General features: G+C 50.3%; 1 protein-coding gene across 1 annotated transcript in view; it reads left to right on the top strand.

Moving 5' to 3' along the window:
* Positions 1–23726, top strand: part of CAP1 (cyclase associated actin cytoskeleton regulatory protein 1) — a 204343-nt gene that overhangs the window by 106035 nt on the left and 74582 nt on the right. The window contains exons 10-11 of the mRNA XM_069622395.1: positions 20314–20437; positions 21260–21342. Of these exons, the coding sequence (XP_069478496.1) occupies positions 20314–20437; positions 21260–21342 (207 nt within the window). The remainder of the gene's footprint in view (positions 1–20313; positions 20438–21259; positions 21343–23726) is intronic.

Genomic DNA, 23726 nt, shown 5'->3' with positions numbered 1-23726 from the left:
CCATTGGCTGAAGTTTAACCTTCTTTTTCTATAAGGGAGGGCTTATGTTAGTGTTCTCGGACTACAATATTGGAGACTGGTATCCCCGGTCACCTTACTGTCCTTTGTAACCTCAGCATAATCCTACAGTAAGTTCCAGCCTGTTACCTCTCCTGTGTCTTTCAGCCTGTCCTTCACTTTTGAATACTTATCTGTCTGTTCTGCTCCTGTAGAGAGTTCATCTCCATTACGAGTTGTCAGCTACACCGAAGACCTCTACTAGCTCAAGACCTCTTCACCTGTGTGCGACATTGTCCAGGGTTTTCTTCCCCAGAGGGTTTCCCTGAGGGTTTTGCTCCTTCCCACACTGGTTCTGTATTGTTCCCGGTGTGGGGGGGAGTAGAGCTGTCTGGGGGTACTTTCATTTCAGCATTTGTATCCTCCAAGGGAAGTCGCTGTTAAATCAGGTTAGTGATACTTTCAAGATTGAATGTTGTCAAAGAAGTTACCAGCTAACAGATTCTGCAAGAAGGCGAGGTGGCATTGGACCATGCCATCACAGTGGCCACGGACATCGCCGACACTGTCTTCCATCAGATGGGCAACAGCATTTGCCTCTGTCAGCGGGGTTGGTTGAAGGCCACTAGCTTCCGCCAGGATATACAGTCGAGGGTGTTGGACATGCCTTTCGACGGAGACAACTTATCCGGCAAGGCAGTGGATGAGTCGCTTCAGGCCATCAAGCCGGATACCGAGACGGGCCGGGCGTTAGACACGGTCCAGCAGCGACGGCCGTCCTTTCGGACCTACGGAGGAAAGGCTCAGGGATACTCCAAAGGTTTTGGTGGCGGCTCGTGATGCCTACCGTCAACCGTCCTGCTCGTTGGCTCAGGAATCCTACAGGGGCCGCAGCAAGTCCGGAGGAGGTCACAGTAATCGCCAAGGTCAACAAGGTGGCGCCCCCACAGCGAAGCAGGATTGAACCGGCCTCAGCATGTGGAAGTCCATCTCCACTGACCGTTGGGTGCTGGATGCCCTGGCCCACGGGCACACCCTGGAATTTCAACGAGGTTGCGCATTCCACCAGTGGCCAGGAAGGAGCCCCCCCCCCCAACTTCTGCTGGAGGTACGGGCCATGTTGAAGAAAGGTGCCATAGAACTCGTCCCAAAAAGGCTCCGGGTCTCCGGAGTGTACTTCCTCGTCAGAAAGAAGACAGGCGGTTGGAGACCCATACTAGACCTCAGCCGCCTCAAGTACATCAGGTCCCAGAAGTTTCGGATGGTCACCCTTCAGCACGTGCTGGGACAACTGGAAGACAGGGATTTCCTGTCGTCGCTGGACCTTGAGGACACCCATTTCCACATCCCCATCCACAAGGGACACCGCAAGTTTCTGCGCTTCGTGGTCCAAGGGCAGCATTAGCAATTCAAGGCCCTTCCCTTCGGATTGAAGTCAGCACCAAGCGTTTTCTCCAAGTGTCTGGCGGCGTGTTTACGCCTGCAGGAGATCCAGGTCTATCCCAACCTGGACGGTTGGCTCATCCGAGCGAAGTCGAGGGAGACTGCTGTCGCACACACGTCGGGGACCGTCCGGCTACTCGTGGAACTCGTGGAACTGGGGTTCTCTATAAACCTTGCGAAGTCCTGCTTGGTGCCATCGCAGGACGCGCTGTTTCTAAGGTCCCGGCTGAACAGTGTTGTGTCTGACGTTCCTGTCAGAGGAAAGAATTAGCGGCCATTCTGGGCAAGGGATAACGGCCGTTGACCCTGAAGATTGCAAGGGTGAGGTCCATTAAGTCCCTCCAGTCCCTCAGCATGATGTCGTCGTGCATTTACCTTGTGCGCCTATGCATCCGGGTATCAGGAAGCTTCGAGGACAAGATTGCTCTCGAGTTTCCGGCGAGCGTTTCGGTAGTGGGTTGTCCGCTTCTGTCGGTGGGCATGGATTTCCAGACCCCCGCACCAGGAGGTGGTCACAACGGAAGCATCCCTGGAGGGATGGGGTGCACACATCGGTTGTCTCCACACAAGAAGCCTGTGGCTACCGGAGGAGAAGTCGTTGCACATCAACCTTCTGGAGCTACGGGCCGTGTTTTGCCTTCCATCCCTCAAGGGCAAGGTGGTGCGGATTTTCAGACAACACCACCATGATGTTTTACATCTGGAAGCTGGGGGGCACCAAATCCCCAGTGCTCTCCAAAGAAACGCATGACCTATGGCGATGGGCCGTCAATCAGGTTCCTCATCCCATTTAATCTGGCAGGAGTGAAGAACACTGGCCGACTCTCTCAGCAGGGAACTGCGCTCATGCCATGAGTGGGAGCTTCGACGGGACCAATTGGATCTGCTATTCCGACCATGGGGCAATCCCCAGATCGATCTGTTTGCGACGGAGACAAACACCAAGTGCTGGAGGTTCACCAGCAGGTTTCCCCAGCCGGGGAGCATGGGGGATGCTTTCTCCTTGCCTTGGGACGGCATGTTCCTCCATGCGTTTCCCCCGTTGCCATTGCTTCTGTGACTCATCAATCAACTCAGATGGTCCCGGTGCAGGATGACCCTCGTCGCACAGGTGTGGCTGATGTAGATATGGTACCCGGACCTACTGGACATGTCAGCGTTCCTCCAGTGAAGCTTTCGGCGGACGCAGATCTTCTCGCCAGGGAAGGAGGCGTGATTCTGCACCACGACCCAGGCTCGCTGAACTTGCAGGCCTGGCTCCTGCAGCGTGAGTTTGGTGGATACGATCTCCCGGCGGACTGCAAGAAAGTGCTTGCCAATGCCAGGGCTTTGTCTACACTGAAATGCTACGGCCAGAAGTGGAAGAGGTTTGCCATCTGGTGCCGTGCACAAACTCGATCCTCTAAGGATTATGGCCCTGCAGGTGCTGCCATATTTACTGTTGCTGGCCAAGGCAGGGTTGGCCCATGCTTCAATCAAGGTTCATCTGGGGGCTATCTCCCGCTACACCAGAACTCTGGGGCGGTCGTCGTTCTGGTCACGCCACTTGGTCAAGGAATTCATTAAAGGACTTTCCCGTTCGTTCCCGCTGGTACAGGCTGCGGCCCCGGCGTGGAGCTCAATGTGGTGCTGACTAGGCTCCTGGGTCCCCCGTTCGAGCCTAAGCATTCAGCGCTGCTGAAGTTTTATCGTGGAAAGCAGCGTTTCTTGTGGCCATCACCTCTGCACGACGAGTGGGGGAGATTCAGGCACGATCTTGTAAACCACCGTACTTGACATTCCACGAGACAAAGGTCGTGCTGCGGGCGCACTCCTCCTTCCTGCCCAAGGTGCCATCTGACTTCCATCTCAACGAGCCCTTGGTGTTACCTATTTTCTTTTCGTCACCAGCTGAGAGGACTTTGCACTCGCTGGATGTGGCTAGAGCGCTGAAGTTCTACGTGGACCGCACAGTGTTTTCGGAAGACATCACAGCTGTCTGTGAATTCTGGCTCTGTGAACCAAGGGAAGGCCCTTGCCAAGGCTTCCATTTCCAGGTGGCTCTCCGGCTGCATCACCCAATGTCACCAGTTGCCGACCATTGCCTGGCCGTCCGAGAGCCCATTCGACCAGAGCGATTGCTGCAACTACGGCGTTCCTGTCTGGTGTGCCCCTGTTGGACATCTGCAGGGCTGCTACATGGAGGTTGACGCAAACCTTCATGAAATTCTACTGTCGACAGGGATTCCAGGGAGGAGTCCAGAGTCGGCCAAGCAGTGCTGCGCAACCTATTAGCTTGAAGGTGAGCCTGGTGAGGAGGTAAGAGATATTTAATGTTGAGATGCTTAATGTTGAGCCTTGCCACCTTCTGTGGTTGTGCATGTGTGTACTGCTATGTATTCTTTATTCATGAGCATGTGAATCCATGCCAGACCCCATGCTGGAGAAGGAACAAGTTGCTTACCTGTTGTTCTCCAGCATGGGACTGGCTTTGATTCACATGCAAACTCTCCCGCCTACCCCCTCTGCGGCTCTTCTCTTGGCCCTACTGCCACTTTACGTGCTTACCAAATCTGAAGATGGCTGCCAGAGGAGGGTGTTAGGTAGAGGGCAGTCATTGACTGTGTGCAGTGTGACCCAGAGACCAGTGATTGGTTGTTAGGAGAAAGACAGTTCAGAAACTAAACTGATTTTTTCTTTAGAGGATTCCCAGCATGACTGGGAATATTCATGAGCATGTGAATCCATGCCAGACCCATGCTGGAGAACAGTTACAGGTAAGTAATTTGTTCCTTCCCACACTCCAGAAACTGCATGGATTTTCCTGACTGAGAGGAGCATCTTTTCCCCTTCCTTCTGGAGCTGTATAGGTCTATGGCTCCTACACCTTTTCTAGTAGAACCAGAAGACCCCTCTGAGCAGCACCAACATCCTTCCATACGCCCTGATTCCGGTCTTGTATAGTGGGATCAAGTAAGTGGGTTGCTTTGCTTTTACAGACTCTGGTAAAAAAAAGTCCAGATCTACATCCTCACTAAAAGAAGGGTAAAAGGCTGTTAGTAATATTCTTGCCATCAAGGGTATGCTCAAACACACATTTTTGCACCCTACCACTGTATCCATCTATGTGGATAATCCGATTTACCAATCTTTTCCCGCCACGGTTCACCTCCAAGCCCGACTAAGCACTATTAATCCTACGAGTGACCTTTGCTGGCAGAACACTATGTTCCCTCAGTAGGGTATAGTTTATCCTAAATTCTACACACGATTGGGAAGGTTCCTCGGCCAAGATCAAATGGTCCAGAAAAGACATGTTCTCACCACTGCACCATGTTGGTTGAGGGGACGTCGCCCATTATGGCCCCATGTCAATCTAGAAATCCTACAGATGAAAGAATTGACACCAACCTTTACCATCTACAAACAGTCTGGAGCCCATATCCTTGCACGTCCTTTGCACTCCTTTTGCCTTAAGCTCAAACTTCACACGCTGAGCAATATCTTTTAGTGCAGAGTGTTCTGCACTGCCAGACTCATGAAATATTATTCTGTTCCCACAGCCTTTTAGATCTGTAGTCTGCGCTCCCTCCCCATTGCTTATTTTCCATTCTTTCATGGAGACCCAGAAATGACGTATTGCTCGCCAGCCGTGCTGGGTGGGTGGGCCGACCCCTCCCCCCGATGGCTAGGCAGCCCTTTGCAGTCCTGGTGCTAGATGCGTGGAGTGTTGCATCTATACGTTCTTGCAGGGGTCGGATTGTCCATTGGAGCCAGAGGCAGTTTGTTGGGGTGAGCCACAGCCATGTACTACATATGGAGGCATGCTCCTGCCAAATCAAGAGTATTTGAATGAAACGCTCTGTTTAGTTTATCACGTGGCCCTCAATAGCAGAACGCTTTCCTGGAGAATCGTAGTAATGGGCGGACACTCTCTGCGTGCACCTGCTGACTTTCTGCAGCACCTGTGCTAATCCCACAAGTGGGACGGAAAGGACATCGTGGAAGCTGCATTTCAGACGATGGAGAACCAGCAATGGACCCAACACGCAGCTGCCAGGTTTCAGAGAGGCGCCCAGTGGGTTGCCCTGTTTATTTACGCGTAGAACTGTTTGTCACATGTTCTCTTCCTGCTATCTATGGTTGCCTGCATTTCAAGTGCTCCAAAGCAGACTCGGTGCTAGTGGCACGGAGTAACGTCTGCACCATATCTACAGCTGACCAGGAATGCGGGTGTGCAGGTGGGGAGCGGTGCTGCATCGTTCGTTGTGACATGGTGCCGGAGGCGATGGATGCCCTCAGCTTGTCCGGGCTAGCCTAGGCATTCCTGATTTCATGGATAGTGACCAGATTCCTACTTGAACCTCATTCTCCTGAATGCTGCAGCCAAACTCTGTCAACAAATCCTAGCAGAGGTCAACTGGGAACTGCTAGTCCTGCATTGTGCATTGCTCGAAGTGTGACCATCACTCTGGGACGGAGAGCAGTGGCAGAGGTCCGAAGTTCCTATTTCCCAAGAGGCCAGGGAAACCTTGGACAGTGATTCACCTCCACAAGGACACACTACGCTTCAATGAAAGTTCCGCTCTGCACTCTTGTGTTAAATCTGAAGGGTATTGGCCAGAACCCTTGCATCTATATAAAGTGCCAGTGCTTTTCTTCCAGGGGTGGATGGTTTTGTCTGTAGAAAAAAGGCCTATCTTGATTCACTTTGAAAGCAAGAGGCCAACCTATTCGCAAGCCAGCTTCCAGATGGCACTTGGATGTTTTATCCAGTGCAAGAATGGGCCTGATTCATGCTCGATGAGCCAGTCTTTCATTCTAATCTTTTTTGCACAAACCTGTCTTGGGTTGTAATGTTTACCAGTGCACATCTCCTGGCTGCTTTCTGGCTCCACTCAGGTACTTGGCTTCCACAGTAACCCTCTCGTGTCCCAGTTCTGAAAGGTCCAGCAGCAGCAGCAGCCGCCAGCTGGATGTTGAGGTACACCTTTAGCAAACATTTGCCTGATTCGAACTCCAGTGCTGGCGCTTCAGTGGAGGCGGGTGGGCACGCAAGCTCTTTACAGCAATCTAGCTTGGTGCTGATTAATGGCCGTGCCATTATCCTTGGTTAATGGGTGATTGATTTGTGTCAACGTTAAATAGTAAGAGGAGCAGCATAAGGTTGACTTTACCTGAGGGATCATGGACAGGGTGGCTTTAGCTGTGCGACTGGCCTGAAAGATCCATTACATTTGAAGTAATCCCAATACAAGAGAAGGACCTTGGGTTTACATGGCTTTAGGCTGATTGAGACTTGGGTAATGGTCTCATCTACATGTCAATACGATTGAAGACCTGAATGCATTCCAAATTCTGTGGATTTCCTGCTAATCTCACCGTTCCCATTGCTCTCTGCGCTAGATGCGGGCTGAATGCATCATTTGGGTCCGACCCAGACGACGCAAACCCTGTCTGGGCTGGAACGGCGGTCGGCGGGGGAGACTGCTGCTTTTGGCTGCGATTCTACCTACCTACCTATACATTGTGTTGCTGTGATTCTACTCACTGTGACTTCGGTGAGCCATATTGTTTGGAAGTAATGGCTTTGAAATTGGGGGGGGTCGAGGACATGTACCTGTGATATATTGGCACTAAAAGATTTTGGACAATAATAAGTGGGCAATTACATTGAGAAGTTTAAATAAGATTAGGAATTGCTACTCCCTTAGATAGGGGGTCTTGCACAACCAAGAAATTGGAAGGCATTAAGGGGGGTTTAGTTAATGTCAGATCTGTGTGTGCACATACCACCAAGGTTGTTTCTTTAATTGAGGAGCAAGACCTTGATCTTCTTTTATAACTGAAACTTGGTTCACAGAGGCGTTGCATGCAGTTTTTCACAATTTAGTACTGGATAATTTTCTAATTCAACACGTGGTGGGCAAACGTGGTGGAGGCATTGATATTATTTATAAAGATATATTGCACATTTCCCATTTTAAATCACTTTATTGGGTAAGTGAATTGCAAGTGGGGCAATTTACTATTGAGTTATCCCCTAACTCAGCCACTCTTGTGGTATTGGGCTTTAGGCCCCCATGTTCATATAAAGAATTCCTAGAGTGTCTTAATTTTTTTTCGTTCTACAATAGGCAGTAAACATGCATAAATACTACTACTGGGGAACTGGAATTTGTGGTTGAATGACTAATCAGCCAGGCTCCATGGAACTCTGGGATATTTTGGAAAATCATGGCCTTAGCCCTTCGGCAAAAACATCTACACATAATAGGGATCACTGTCTTGATCGGATCATAACAAGAGATCTGTACATCGCTTTTTGATAATATACCGATTTATTGGTCAGATCATGCGATCCAACTATTTGTACTAGTGGCCAAATCAAAGAATTTTCGAGTCCTAAAGTGGATGTTGGGATACTAACATTCAAGAGAACTTTTCTCCATCTCTAAATTCCATCGCCCTACCATTAATTGCACCATCACTGGCACAGGCCAATGCCTTTTACAGCTTTTTTGTAGATAAAATTGATATAATTAAGAACAATATTGCAGCCATGAACCGAATTCCTTTTTCCTTGTGCAAGTAAGCACTGGTTTAGATATTGGTCATGATCAAGCTGTTCACTCCGTAAAACAGTTTAATTTTCATCATGTAACAGTGGATCACGTGTATTGATAAAATCTAAAACCAACTAATGACTGCCTGTTCCCTATGCCGGCAGTTGCGTCCAAGCGTATGGCTGAGGAAATTGCCCCTTCTGTTACCATTTTTGTTAATAAATCGCTTGATCAAGGATTGGTGCCTGGCATACTCAAATACGCCACATTAAACCCTCTTCTAAAAAAATAAATAGCCATTTTGGATCCACTGGTTCTCCAGAATTATCCGAGTTTTGCTGTTATTACCTTGCCGGGGAAGATACTGGAGAAAGTGGTGACTCAATTGCAAGCATTTGTTGAAGAGGAACTACTCCTGTACTGTTTACAGTCTGGGTTTCATGCGGAGACGGCCCTGCTAGCAGTTTATGGTGCATGAAGGTGGCTGACCAGGGCAAGTTCTCATTCTTGGTGAAATTGAGGATGGTTGGGAAGGTTTCGGAGCAAACCATTCGGTGGTTCAGATGGTGGTTTAGATCTTTTTTGGAGAAGCGCCAGCAATGCGTCGGACTGGGAGCCAATATGTCGGACCCCAGTATTGTGGAATGTAGGGTTCCACAAGGGTCATTGCTGTCGCTGCACCTTTTTAATTTGTATCCAACTGGTCATGGAAATTCTGAGAAGTCATGGAATCAGTTTCCAATCCTATGCTGACGATGCTCAGATTTTTACCACAATTGACCAGGTCGAGGAAATTCTCGCCAAGATCAGTGAATGCCTTCCAAGAGATCAGCGAGTGGGTGGCTTCTAACCAACTACAACTAAATGCAGCCAAGACAGAGTTCATTCTGTTTGGCCCCGAGCACCCCTCGGCCACTTTAGAGAATCAGTCACTTCCCAAGTTACTGGGTGTTGAACTTAAGTTTTCCACTGAAGTCAAAAACATTGGCTGCATCTAGCAGAACAACTTGGGTAGTGAAGCTGTTTTTTACTCCCTGAGACATAAGTTACTCACTGTAGTGACCAACATACTTTTAGTCCATAGTTCCCTTTCCTCCATGCTGTATAGGCGTCCCTTCCAAGGGACGGTCGACAGAACCTTTTTCACCAGAAAAACCTTCTCCCCCTTTAAATTTAAAGGAGCGCTGCCCTGACTCCACCTTCCGGCGCCACTCCTCAGTCCCCATTGACACGTCGACAATAGATTTACCATTTCCTAATGACACCAGTATTAGGGGGGAGGATGGTGGGACGTATGGAGGAAAGGGGACTATGGACTTAAGAGTAGGTTAGTCACTACAGTGAGTAATTTATAATTACTCTTACATCCTGTCCCCTTGCCTCCATACTGTTTGGGCAATTTCAGCTGATGGTAGCCCCAGGGTGGAGGGGAGACCCTCTTTAAGCAAATAGGTTCCTGAGAACCGCCTGTCCGTAAGCCGCATCAGATCTAGATCCGGCATCCGAACAGTAATGCTTGCAGAAAGCTGAGGGACTTATGATTTGCCAAGGGACATGGCGTTGGAATGTGATGGCCGTTGCCTTGGCCCTGACTGCGTGGGCATGCATGTTGGCCGGAAGTGGCTTGTGCTGGCCCTCGTATGCTTCTTTGATGGCAGAGACCATCCAGCGGGATATGGAGGCCTTAGAAGCCTGATAGCCTGGTCTTGAACCTCCAGAAGTGACAAACGGGGAGTCCGACTTGAGGAAACCCTTGCTCCAGTCCAAGTAGAATTTCAGAGCACTCGTGACATCCAGGCAGTGCAGTACCCTTTGTGCTTTTTCCTTAGGATCGGGAAAGAATGTAGGAAGGACTATTTCCTCGTTAAGGTAGAAAGCAGACGGAACCTTGGGCAGAAAAGCTGGGTGCCTTGTGAAAGGTTTTATATGGTCCAGAGGCGACGAGCGCCTGGATCTTGCTGACTCTACGAGCTGAGGTAAGGCCGTCTTGATGGGGACTATCCTGATGTCCACGGACGCCATTGGCTTGAATGGTTTGTGTGTCATTGCACCCAAGATTATGTTGCAGTCCCACACTGGGTGCAGTCTCTTGACTGGCAGTAGAGCCTAGCGAGACCCGTCAGATGTTTGACGATAGGGTTGGAGGAGGAAAAAATGCCCCCCTCTGAATTCCTGTAAGCTCCAATTGCTGCAAGGTATGTGCGGCGGGTATCCACATGCACGCCTGAATGAGCGAGGTGCACTGAAAAAGAGCATGCCCTCCAAGGTGCAAGCCAAGGGGTCAATTCCTCTGGAGTCTGCCCAGTGGCAGAATCTGGTCCATTTGATTTTGCACTGGGCCCTGGTGGCTTTGATCCTAGCGCCCTGTATGATTTTCATATTGGCCTGTGAGAGGCTCAGGTGCCGAAGCGTTACCTGCTCAGGTAGCATGCTGTGAGGGATGTGCTGGGCCCGTCGGGAGATGTATAGGGGCATCTCCGAGAGGCTGAGTAGCTCCGAAAACCATGGCCTGGCCGGCCACCATGGAGCTATCCGGATGATGAGTCGGTGAGACTCCTTGATTTTGCAAATTACCCTGTGGATCAGAGGAGTGGGCGGAAAGGCGTAGGCTTTCATGCCGGTCCACTGGAGGTGAAATGCGTTGCCCAGAGAGCCGGGGCCCTGACCTTGCCAGGATGCGAACTGGGGACACTTCTTGTTGTGCCAGGTGGCAAAGAGATCCACGTGGGGGTGACCCCACTTGTTGAAGATCTCCTGAATAACAAGGTTGTTTAGCTGCCACTCGTAATTGTCCGCTCCCAGCCTGCTCAGCCGGTCCGCCTCCAGGTTGGATTCGCCTGGGAGGTGGCCTGCCGAGAGGTAGATGTCATTTTCCAGGGCCCATTCCTAAATGCTGATTGCCAGTCTGCAGAGAGGATGGGGATCTGGTGCCTCCCTGCTTGTTGACGTAGTACATGCTGGTCGTGTGGTCTGTCTGGATGAGGACAACCTTGCCCTTGAGAAGTGGTAGGAATGCTCTGAGCGCTAGCCAGATGGCGTTCAGCTCCAACCAATTGATGTGGTATTCCTGCTCCTGTCCAGTCCAGGTGCCGTCGACCGATGGGACGTCCAGAGTGGCTCCCCAGCCCTCGAGCAAGGAGTCTGTGGTGATGGTGGCCTGCGGAGAGGGCGGCTGAAAGGGTTTGCCCGTCCGTAGGTTGCAGTCCATGGCCCACCAAGATGGATCCAGGTGGAGCGATGGAGGAATGTTGATCGTCTGAGAGCCCCGCTCCTGATTCCATGAGGCTGCGAAGTGCAGCTGAATCCTTCTCATTCTTAGTCTTGTGTGCGGCACGGCTATGAGAACTGCCGCTAGTAAACCCAGGAGATGTTGGTACCACCATGCCGAGGTCACTTTTCTGCTGAGGAAGTGGGCGGTGGCCCTCTTGACGGCCGATATCTTGTCCTCCGACAGGAAAACCTTCTTGGCGCACGTGTCCCAGATCAGACCCAGGAATGTCACCGACTGCGTAGGGAGCAGCTGTGACTTCTTGAGGTTGAGCAAAAAGCCCAGGTCGTGCAGAGTGTTCATGAGGGCCTGGGAAGAGTGGTGAACCGCTTCCGGAGAACAAGCCAGTCGTCGAGGTATGGGTAGATGTGGAGCCTCTGCGCTCTGATGGCCGATACAGCATTCATGAGTGAAGACCCTGGGGTCCAAGTTGAGGCAAAACGGGAGGACTTTGTATTGGAAATGGTAGCCCATGATCCTGAACCGTAGGAAAGAATGATGGGGCTGCCAGATCCGGACGTGTAGGTACGCGTCCTTCAAGTCCAGGGAGCACATCAGTCTCCCTTGTCCAATGTCTCTGCTATAAAAGCTGGTGTAACCATCTTGAATTTTTGCAGGGGTAAGGAGAGGTTGAGGGTGGAAAGGTCCAGCACAACTCTCAGGCCGTTCCTCTTCTGAATGGCAAATTTTGGAGTAGAAGCCAAAACCTTGCGGGGAGGCTGGAACTTCCTCCACTGCCTGGCTCTCTACGAGCAACCGGATCTCTGCCAAGAGTTGCTGTCTCCACCTGTGGAGTGGATTAGAGTGGAGGCTGGAATGGGTAGGCAGTACCCTGTGGATAATACGGATAGGATCCATGGGTCCCGAAATGCTGGCGCCAGAAATGTGCATGGAGAGCAAGCCTGTCCCCACCGGAGACGCGTGGACCCGGAGGGGCGTGTCATGCCTTCATTCCCTCCGAGGCTGAGGGGGACTGGAAAAAGCCCTTACTCCCCTCCCCCACACCCCCCTTTTTGTTTGTGCCGGCTCTGAGACAGCGAGCGGTCTGGCTGCCTAGATCTGCTTTCCTGGAAGCTGTGGAACCCTCCATATGTACGACCCTTCTCTGACGTTGCTGGGATTGGGTGTAAGCTTTTGGCGTGGACTTTGTAAGAATGGACAAAGATTTTGCCGTTTATGAGCTGTTCTTCTTTTTGTCCAGCTCTTCATCCGTAGAGGAGTGGAAGAGGTCCCCACCCTCGAATAGTAGATATAAAATGTGATATGAGCCACTGTGGATTCCATGAGGTCATGCGCCACAAGCTTGGCCTCCGCTAGCCCCACCTTGAAGCATGATTGGCATTGGGAGGGGAGTTCCGGGAGGAAGTCTGCAATTTCCCGCCATAACCGTTGGTTGGCGGCAGCTAGCATGGTGTCTGCGTTGGCCTGATGCAGGTGGAGGGAGGCGTTGGATTAGTTCTCCTCCTCCGGAGGAGGAGGAGGAGGAGGAGGAGGAGTAGTCGTCCCCCTCCATCTGCCTGTACTTGGGTGTCGGTTGACCGGCTGGACGGAGTGGGGCTCGAGACAACCCTTCTTGGCCAGGGACTACATCAGTTTGCAGTGGAATTCCTATGTTGGCAGAGGGGTGCCTTGTGAGGACTTCAGCCAGAACTGCCTCTACCGGCTATTCGACCTCGGGCTGAGGGAGGCCTAGGCACTCAGCCAGGCCAGCAAGACGTTCGTGAAAGGCTCTTGCGTGTCCGGATCTTCCTCTTCATCCGTGTCCTGCAGATCTTGTGGAGGAGGAGGGGTAGATGGCAGCACAGGCTTGGGTATAGAGACCAAAGCCAGAGGCGGCGGAGGTTGCAGAGTTGGCTGTGGAGCTGGAGGAGGCGGCTGCACCGGGATCAAGGCTACACCCGATGGAGTCGTCTGTGGTGCCGCTAGCACTGCGTCCTTGATTATAACCACCATCTGAGGAGACCTCATGAGGCCGAGGAATTTATCGAAGAGCCTCTCCTCGCAGGCTGAAGTGGTGGCAGGGGGTACCTGCTGAATTCCTGGCAGAAACTGCACTGGTTACCTGGCCACCCTTTCTGATTCTCTGGGCCCAGGCCCCGCCAGTTGCCCACCTGCACTGCCTCCCTGGCAACCCCTGCACCTGGGGAATGTTTTGTGTATACCTACAGTCCTCCTACCATCACTTATGTTTGCACTTGCCACCAGCTGGCCATTTTTATTTATCTTATTTATTGTACTATCCCATGTACTGCACTTTCCCATCTCCCTTCCCCCTCAGTTTTGTCTTTCCCCCCTCCCCATGCACTTGCGCGATCTGATTGACACCTGGCCTAGTAGGATCGTTGTCGGTCTTCCCTTTGTTCCCCCTTCCTTGCCTCGTTGTGCCTTGAAACACTTGTGTATAGGCACGTTATAAATGCCATATCATAGCAGGGGATTGCTGGAGCCGCTGCATACCCAGTCCGTATGGACGCATGGGAACATTACCCAGCGCATATGAAAGGTAGACTGTAGGCCACGTACCATGTTGCGACCAGTCCCACCTTGACACTCGTTCTTTGCCGAATATGTGGCAAGGGGCCGGACGGGTGTTCCTGTCTGGCGCGGCAGCCATTTTGTTGAGCTGCCTGCCACGTGTTGCCCAGCTCGCTGGGTCCGGCCTCATCCAAGACTCAGGCATGTGGATCACGAGACCTGCCTTGCTCCTCGGGTCTTGGCCCGGTAGGTGTGACACCCTCAACCCGGGGGTCGGTAGATCTGCGTATAGGCGCCCCCTCGGATGGCTTGCTGGAGTGAGGGATTAGCCCCTCGGATGGCTTGCTGGTGTCAGGGCATAGCCCCTCGGCTATTGCGCTGGTAAAAGGGCATAGCCCTGGTACCTGAACCTTCCTGTCCCTCGACACTGTGTCCGAGAGGACCCCTCGACCCGAAAGCCAGTAGCTGAAGCAGCCTCAGTGCACGTGCCGGTGGAAGGACCTGACCGGTCCCTCCCAAGCAGGAGAGTCCTTGGGAAGGAGCCTCCCTTGCGGGATGCGTTGGAGAATATCGGCCCTACCTTGAACCTGGGACGATGTTTTACAAAGTGCTTGAGATCCTCTGGAGGCGACTTCTGGAAGAGCTCCTTCCACCTGGCTAGACTGTTCTTCACCGCCTTCGAGGACGGCGAGTCACATGCTGAACATGATTTCCAACCGTGGTCTGGGCCAAGGCAACGTAGGCGGAAGGCGTGGGGGTCTGAAGTTGGGACAAGCCCGTTGCAGGATGGACACCTGTAGAAGTCGACAAGCGCCAGGAGGAGCGTGACTCCAGAGGACCGAGGACCAAAATGACAAAATAGATGGAAGTATCTGCACGTGGAATTACATGGCTGAAGCCAAACCCAGGAGCGCTGGTGAATTCGGCCCGTTCCCGTCGAAACGGAAAAGGGGACTGAGGTGTGCGCAGGAGAGCGGAGTCAGGGCAGCGCATGCTCCCTGGGCCGTGCCCCTGCGCACCTCTAAATGTAAAGGGGCAATAAGGTTTTTCTGGTGAAAAAGGTTCCATCTCCCGTTCCATCTCCCGTCCCTTGGAAGGGACTCCCATACAGTATGGAGGAAAGGGGACGGGACGTAAGAGTATTCTCCGGCAAACTCTCCCATACATTCTGGAAGAGGATCATGCTAGTGGTGGGAGCACTTACAAAATGCCCACCTAGACTATTGTAATAGCCAATTGGTGGACAATCCAAAAAAAACTTAGTAGATTGCAAAGGGCACAGAATGCAGTGGTGGGGTTGGTTTGTGGATTAAATAAAACTTCTCATGTTTCACCCTCACGCTGTTTACTTCACTGGTTATCAGTTGAGGACTGCATTAAATTCAAGGTACTGTGCCTTGTATTTAAGTGTCTGAACAATCTAGCACTGGACTACCTGAAGGATAAACTGCAGCAGTTTCAACCATCCAGATGTCTGTTCACAAGACTACGTTCACAAGACCATGCTCTATTAGTCTTTCCTTCATCAACATTTGTGTCTAGAAGGGATAGATTCTCAGTGTTTGGTCCCAGACTCTGGAACAGTTTACCCAGGTAAGACTCGGGATTCCCTGTGCAAGTTTCTTAAAGCCCTGAAAACGTTTTTGTTTAAATAAAGTTTAACTATTCTGGGTCTTCTGTAACTGTTTGTTCCCTCAGATGGAATGTTGGCATTACTACAACTCTGGATAGTCGCTTTCAGTAAAAGTTGCGCCATTATACAGTTTGGTCCGTTTCGAGCATGTTACACATTTTCAAAATTCAGTGGAACAGGAAAATAAGCAATGTCTCGATCTTGACAGTGGGTGTTTGATTATGGAGAACGGAATTAAACCATTTGTTTTATGGTACGATCAAGCCTTAAGTTCAGGGCAAGTCGGTTTAGCCAGACCTGGTTGTCAATCGTATCAAAAGCTGCCGCTAGGTTGAGCAGCTATGATTATGCCAGACCAGTCTATATCCATCTGTGCAAGAAGGTTTTCTTTACATCAAGATCAGTTTGTCCTTTGATGGGGTCTGAAGCCAGATTGGTGGTGTCCCAGGATAGGTTTCCTCCAGGAAGTGTCTTCACTAAAAGGAGACCACCTTATCCAGGATGTTTACTATAAAGGAGCTATTGGAGACTGCCCCACGTGTGTGTGTGTGTGTATGTGTGTGTGTGTGTGTGTGTGTGTGTGTGTGTGTGTGTGTGTGTAATCTGACGAAAGTTGTTATTTAAGAGCAGACTAACCAAAGTTCCTTTAAGAGGTCTGGGAGACCCTCCTTAAAAAATAAATTGCATTGTTTACTGAAAGGGCAGCTGGAATGTCTAAGTTTTATTGGCCCCAGAGTGGTTAAGGATCACCAGGGCTGCTGGAGTCTTCAAATTCGCTATTTTGATCTGCTGCATTGAAGTAAACCACGAACAGTGTAAGCCTTGTGGTGTATTAATGGTTCTAGCTTCTTAGATGGGAAACTTTTATTTTGCAGAGTTTTTTCCAAATATATTTGGCAAAAAAACACTTCTTTTATACAAATATTTGGGTTGTTTGCCCCCCTAATTTCCATTTCCTATTGAGTCCCAATTAACACCCCCCCCCATGTTTTTCAATGAGTTTTTGGCTGAACATTTTCAGCCAAAAAGCCTGGCGATGTAACTGCGTCGTACCATATTAATCCTTAGGGTTCTCCTTCCAACTTGCTGGGATCCAGGTGTTTGTCCAGTGCGCTTTATTTCTGATGTGCTGGATGCTCGGTGAGGCTGACCTCCCTTGTTTATCGATGAAATCCTCAATGGAATTCTGTCTGTACGTTGGTCCCTTGTTTTGGTAGAGAAGGTGGTCCTCACTCCATGTCTTTGCAAGTGATGGCATTGTTCCCTCAGGTTATCTCCACTGAGGTTTAGTGTGCATTGATCTGTGGTGTCCTCAGGTGGTCCTCACTGAGGGTTGGTGCGCATTGATCTGTGGTGTGCACTAGGGTGGTCCTCGATGAGGTTCAGTGTGCATTGATTGTTGTAAAGAAAGAGTAAAACTACTTTATAAAGGGTGTAGTCTAGATCCAGGATCTCTGTAGTTTTTAATGGGATCCAAAAGGTGTCCTTGTCATCCCCTGATCTCCGCTCATACCTGGTGACTCCCTGCTCCACCTCCATCAAGTACCAGTGTTTCTCAGTAAATCTTACAGACTTGTGCTTAATTTGATTTTTTTCAGTCTTTCGATTTACTCTGTGGATGGATAGTTGACTCTTGCAACATTGGTTTGTCAAGCTTAGGTTGTAGGTGGCTTTCATCAAGCGATTGCCTTCGGGGTACTTGACAGTCTTCAGATATGTTATGTAAGTAAAGGCCTTGACTTCATTGCCAAGCATGCATCCCTTCAAACTCTTTCTTTGTTCTTTAAACATGGCTAGGCTTAGGCTCCCATCGATCTGTTTATACTACTTTTTGTTAATCTTAAGACGTTGTTTTGTAACCAGTCCCTTAATATTCGTTCACTGCCGTATTTAGAATAAAGTGCTTCATAAGCCTCTTTGTGTTCGTTTGGGGATCATTACACTTCACTGGGTGTCTTTTCAGTGGCTGTTAGAATAGATGTTTCTATGCTGCCAACTCATCTGTCCACTGAGCCTGATATGGCTGCCTTAGGGTGCATCTGTTTCCTCACTCTCAATGTTTATTAGACGCAGTCTGGACTTTACTTCACAGCACTTCATGCAGTCCAGGCTCTATAGCCTAGGATATCTTACTCCGTGACTCAACATGCATCGTTCTCAGAATTGCCCTTCAGGACGACAGCCGTTCTTCCACTCTTAGCATTTCACTACTTTCTGTCCAATGCAACAGTACCTTTTCTCGTTCACCACAGCTTTGGAGGTCTTTCGGTACGGGGCCTCATTTTGCCGTTTCTCTACTCTCCCTGCCTTTGTTTACTTTTCAGTGCTTCTACTCACCAGTGTGCGTCCTTCCTCACACGTGGCTCTGTGGCAGTCGCGCTCTTGTCGCCTAATGTGGACTGTTTTATTCTTTTCCATATACCCTGGTGTCCCCTGCTCCCCCGAGCTTTGTGGATGCTACTTCCTTCGAGATCCAGATTCACAGGAGTTTCCTCCACTAACAGTAGGTCTGCTTTGGTGGTCCAACATAGACTTAAACTACCCTGCTCTTGGTGTGCTGGCCTGCCATGGCGATCCATGGAGCTTGAGCCTGCCTTTCCAGTTCTTACCAGCGTTCTCTGCATTCACCATTCAAAGCTCTCCCCATTCTATCAAAGTTCTGCTGCCCAGTCACATTGTGATCGACATAGATGAGACTTCTCGTGATGCCAGCATCGCTTCTCAGAAGGGGGCAACTCGTCCCAAAGGCTGGCAGCAGACAGCATTTTGCTATGAGCTATGGCTCTTCTCGCCAGATCCTGATGCGTTTCTGCAAACTCCGTACTGATTTGCCCAAATTCATTGGGTCCCTCCGTTATTCCCAACTGACCCTCATAGAGTGTACTTACTAACTCAGGAGGGCTTCTGGGACACGCCGCTCTTGCAGTTAATGGCATCGAGCAACACAGCCCCTCATCTCGTTGTGAATGGATGGGTTCCTTACCTCTGCTACCTCATTTTCCTGTCTTTCATGCTAGTACTCTGAAGACGTGTATCAAGGTACAAAATACCAAAGAGAAAATCTGCCTGGGGTCGTGCTATTGCAAGAGATGAAACGGAGGTTGCAGGAATCTACCCCTTCTCTTGCAGCACCCCACTAAACCATAAATGATTGCAGGCTAGAATGAGGGGAGACCTGATGAAATCTGTTATGTGCAAAGCAATCGCCTGCAAAGTGAAGGTTATGAACGGCGAGGCGCCTTCCCCAGACCAAGCCCACAATCTGTAGGTCGTGGTCCTACCTACGGTGCTAGAGACCCTGCCAGCCTGCGTGTCTTTGGAGTCTCAGAATAAGTGCATGCGGAAGTGTAGCCCATTAAGAAGCAACCCGAGTAGTTCAATCCACCAGTGAAATGAATGTGAGACCATCTCCACCATCGTATTTTATGACCTTGAGTTGTGAGACTCCATAGTGAAAAGGGTCGGCATCACCCACAGACATCTGGCACATCACTTTCTGCAAACTCATATTTTAGGTCAATGGTCCAAATCTTGGGTGCCGAGAAGTCGGGCCATTCCCAATGCTACTTTACATTCCCACAAGCACTTTTAAATTCTGGGGCATTATTGAGAAATGACCCACTTCACACCAGGTGCTGCAAGACCTAACAAACCTCTGAATGCAAACTCCCTGCCCCGCAGGACCCCAGTATAGGAAGCCATTGGCAGGAAAAGTGATTGGCCAGAGACTTGCCTGCGCCCTGTAGGAGCCTTGCAGAATGGTCGGAGAGGCAGTCCTTGGACAGGATAACCAGCCAGAATGCTACAGACCACCGGGGCAAAACATAATCCACTTCCAGAGTCCTTCAAGGCCATTAAAAGGGAGCACAAGCCAACACTCACCAAATACTGACACAACCTCTGCTGAAGAATGTGTTCATTTATATGCTGCAAGTCCAGCTCTCCTCCTGCCAACCGCGTTCCAAGGAAGCAGATAAGCAGCTTATGCAGAGAACCAAAATGTTCATGCATCCGAAAACCCTGAGCACTGCACTTCACCAAAGGTAATGAGTAGTCCCCCAGGAAGCCCCCTCCCATTATCTGCTGTTCCCCATCCCTGGAGTCTGCAAGCCCATGTCCCTCACCATTGATCATACTGGCTTGGGCTGTAATCCATTCCTTGAAATCCATGTGCCTTTTTGCCACAATGTTCAATGGACCTGAAAGTGAGTGCAACATGGACAGGATTCGACCGTGACAAAGTAAAGGTGGAAGCTGTCTGCAGAGAACAGAGGTAGGAGTTTGGGGGAGAAGCCAAACCCTTTCATGGCCCTGCTGTGCCTTGCTATATAGGACTTCTTGATTGTTTACGCCCTTACCGCACCATTCTACTTTCCACCTTCTCCTACATAGCTAGAGTAGCCACTCGGGAGCACACATTAACATCCCAACTCCAGACTTCTCCCAGCAGCTTGCCTCGCTTGCAGCTCTTGACCTATCCTTTCTCAGGGTGGACTTCGTTAGTTCAAACTGCGATGGATTACTACAGTTGGGGCTACCCAGTGGATGGATCCATGTGCCCTCACCAGAACTTGTCTAGGGACATACATGCACACAGAACATAAGTTCTTGCAACTGACCTCATCAACACTTGGCATACACATCTTGCTCCTCCTCCTCCTCTGTGACAGGGCTCAGCACCAGTGGTCTGCTAATCTAGAAGAGCAACACATTTACTATGGTCATACTTGTATAACCTGTTGTTCCCATAAAGAGCCTCTGCATTAAATTAATGTTGCCGAAGTAGGGTGTGGGTTGTCATGGCAGGAGACTGGTGGGACAGGGTGTATCATTGGGTGCATGGTTGCCTTGTAGTAGAAAATGGGGTTTGGGGGGGAGGAGGGGATACTGGTTTACGGGATCTTTGTTGCAATGCAGTGGTATGAGCTCTTATTCCATGTTTCTCCCAACAGGAGAATTACGAGAACGCCTCCAAGCTGGTGATCAGTGAGACGGAGCTGAAGCAGGTGGCGTACATTTACAAGTGCGTGAACAGCACCCTCCAGATCAAGGGGAAGATCAACTCCATCACCGTAGGTGAGAGCTGCTGCTCCTGGCCCCATCTGGGTGAATGAGGGGTGGAAACTGGCACCTTGCCAGAGCAGGCAGGTCTGCACTGGAGAAATAGGTGGACACCAGGAATCGTTCAGGCTAAGCTGACCTTTTGGGGATTCTGCTTTCTGGTGTTCAAAAGGGGATGGAAACCAGGGTGCATTTTGGTTGGGCTGATCTCTGGAATGGTGCAGTTTAGGATAGCCTGGAAACAGTAAATTAATCCAGGAGGACATCAAATGCAAAGTTGGGCTCCATATAAGAATGGCCATGTAGGGGTACTTGTATGCGACTACAGCCCTTCATAGTAGCCAGCTTTGCTTGTGCTTATGGAGTAAGAATAGCCGTGTCTATCCTGTAAGGGCACTTGTATGCGTAGTGCTTACAAAGCAGTCCTGCTAAGTCTACAGCCCATTTAAATTAACTTGATAAGTGCCATTGCTGTGCAAGCTTCCTCTGGGGCCACGTGGGTGATTGTTTTGAGTAAAGGGTGGGTGAAACCTAAGATAAACGAGCTACGACCGTGAAGGAGTGATCTTGCAGTAGTCCTTCTGGAATCCACTGAAGGGGGCGTTCTTTTGTGTGATTAGAGGGTAATGGGAGAGAATAACGGGGCTTCTGGCAGGATTGGATTGGAGTAGGGTGTTGAGTAAGGGCCCTTCTGGGTTGATGAACAAGGACTCTTGTTTGCTTTCTGTGAACTGGTTAGGAGTTAGGGTCATTGGAGAAGTGCGGCTTGATGGGGAATCATTTTAAAGAGTAAGGTGTGGTTCTTAACTTTTAGTGGTTGCACTTTCACATCCTTAGATAACTGTAAGAAGCTCGGCCTGGTCTTTGATGATGCTGTCGGCATCGTGGAAATAATCAACAGTCGAGATGTGAAAGTGCAGGTAAGGACATCGCAACAAATCAGAACATTGGTTTAGAAATAAAGTTTAAAGAAGAAACAGAATTGTGGCTGTAAAAAATACCAGTTTAAAAATTAATTTAAAACTGCTAGACAAAATCATACATAGGTTTATGCACATAGTATGTCGGGAATGGAAACTGTGTAAACATTAGTTTACGACTTTCTCCAGCATTGGAGCGTTCATGGATTCACATGCTGTGAATATTTCCCATTTTCAGGCTGGGAAACCTCGCTAACTTTAACCTAGCGTTTTCCTATGGCAAACCTCAATACTTTAGTGTCCTATCGACTTCCTTTTTGGGTGCTTTAGGCTACCCAATAGGACATTCAGTATAAATTGCCCCTGCCCTGCAGCTTACCTTCAGATTTCAACCGTCTCCGAACAGTTGTAGACACCTCGTGTCTACTCTTCGTGTTATACACATGCTTTTCATACTATCGGCCAGTACGTCATCTGTGGGCCATAAAAAATCAAATTGCTGTTTAGGCCTTGTGCTTCCTGCAGCCTAAAGAAGGTTTTCGAGGGAGACGGCCATGCAGATTGCTTGTATTGCCTTTACCCAAGTCATTCAGCGGATGCCTGTGAGGGGGGGCAGTGGGGGTGTAGGCAGTGGGGGTGTAGGCGGTGGGGGAGAGGGAGGGGGGTTTGCTCATAAAATGCTGAAAGACCGCAACCACCGACTGATTGCTTGGCTTAACGAGGGCACTTACCGGGTACAGAGGTTTCGTCCCGGGGAAGCAAGTATTCGGCTCCGGCAGTGAAGACTCCTATGCAGTGCAGGGCGATGTCTGTGGAATCCCCCCTCCCCCGCCAAGAAGCAACGCACGGAGGTGCTGGCATCGGAGGTGGGGAAAGCTGGTTCCTCTCAATCCAAGTCGCTTCAGTCTAGAGGTAGGAGTGGTTCTTCGCTCTCCAGGTCGGCAAGACCGGACAAGTCCAAGGGGTGGAGTGATGGGCCAGAGAAGTCGGCGCATAAGTCCTCTTCTGGGTAGGAGAAGGTGAGCGAGTACTCTTTGGAGCACTCGTCATCTGAGGACCGGCATAGGTCCTCTTCCAGCGGACTCATCCAAGCACCATTCCGGCACTTCAACCACGCGTCGCCGGAGAAGGCCAGGCCGGTGGAGGACTTGGTGTCGTCGATTAAGTTGTCGACTGAGGTTCTATCATCGACGATTGTGGTACAATCCTCACTCCCTTCGTCGACAGGGGTGTCATCTACGGCCGTGACTGTCGGTGGTCTGCAATTGCTATCGACGACACAGCTGGAGGTGGATGGTGGTTTGTTGCAGACGGGAGAGCCATGGCAGTCTGGGGCCGGCTTTGAGCCGTTGCTCCCGGTGGACATTCTACAACAGGATCCAGCTTCTTATTCAGTCTCCTCTGGTCTGGAGGAGAAGCATGAACCAGGTTTGCAACCATCGGTGTTGGGTCTGCGGGAGGCAGGTCCATCTACGTCAAGTGGGGTTGGGGTGCCCCTTTACCTGTTGGTGAACCCTCACACTCTGCTGTCTATGCAGGTGTTAAGTGCGCTCCAATCACTGTTGGGTCAATTGGATGCATGACTTCCAGAGGCTCTGAGCCCGGTGCCTCCAGTGGTGCGTAGTCTGCCTGTTGTGGCCCCTCGCCCGAGTCGCCCCAGGGATTCACCTCAGGTGCAGCTGACGTTACCGTCACCAGTGGAGTTGGGCCTTCCCAGAAGTCATCCAGAGGAAGGAGAGCTGGTCGATTTCAGATCAGGAGAGCAGGCCTTGTGACAAGTTGTCAAGAAACCTTGTCGCCCTGGAGAGATAAGTGGGATACAGACCCAGAGGTGGAACCGCCTAACAGCCCTGCTCAGCTGTCTCCGCCAGACGATATTGGGCCTTTCACACTATGATGGTGAAGGCATGCCAAGAATTTGGCTTGGCTCCTGAGGAGGAGTGGAAGACTTTTCTTTTCGATCACATGGGGAAGCGACGGAAGACCGTCTTCTCGGTCCCCATTTTAGACCATGTGTGGCAAGAGGGCCTGCATACGAAGCGGCATCCTTTTTCGGAACCAGCCGTGAAGGGGCGTCTGGAGAAGTTTAAGGCAAACCGGGATTCGTGTTTCCTCTAATTTGGAGGTTAAAATCTGAAGGGAAGCCACGGGGGGGCAGTGCTATTTATACCGAACGTGCTATTGGGTAGCCTAAAGCACCCAAAAAGGACGTTGATGGGACACTAAAGTGTCAGTTTTCCATAGGAAAATGCTAGGTTAAAGTTACCGAGGTTTCCCAGCCTGACGGGAAATATTCACTGCATGTGAAGCCATGAAAGATGCCAATGCTGGAGAAATGAAGTTACAGGTAAACTACTCCCTTCCCCAGCATTGGATTTTTCATG

Source organism: Ambystoma mexicanum, chromosome 11 (assembly GCF_040938575.1).
Source record: "Ambystoma mexicanum isolate Mex_15411 chromosome 11, UKY_AmexF1_1, whole genome shotgun sequence".
Classification (NCBI taxonomy): Eukaryota; Metazoa; Chordata; class Amphibia; order Caudata; family Ambystomatidae; genus Ambystoma; species Ambystoma mexicanum.
Note: the sequence above shows the minus strand (reverse complement) of the source record. Positions and strands in the feature narration are given on the sequence as shown.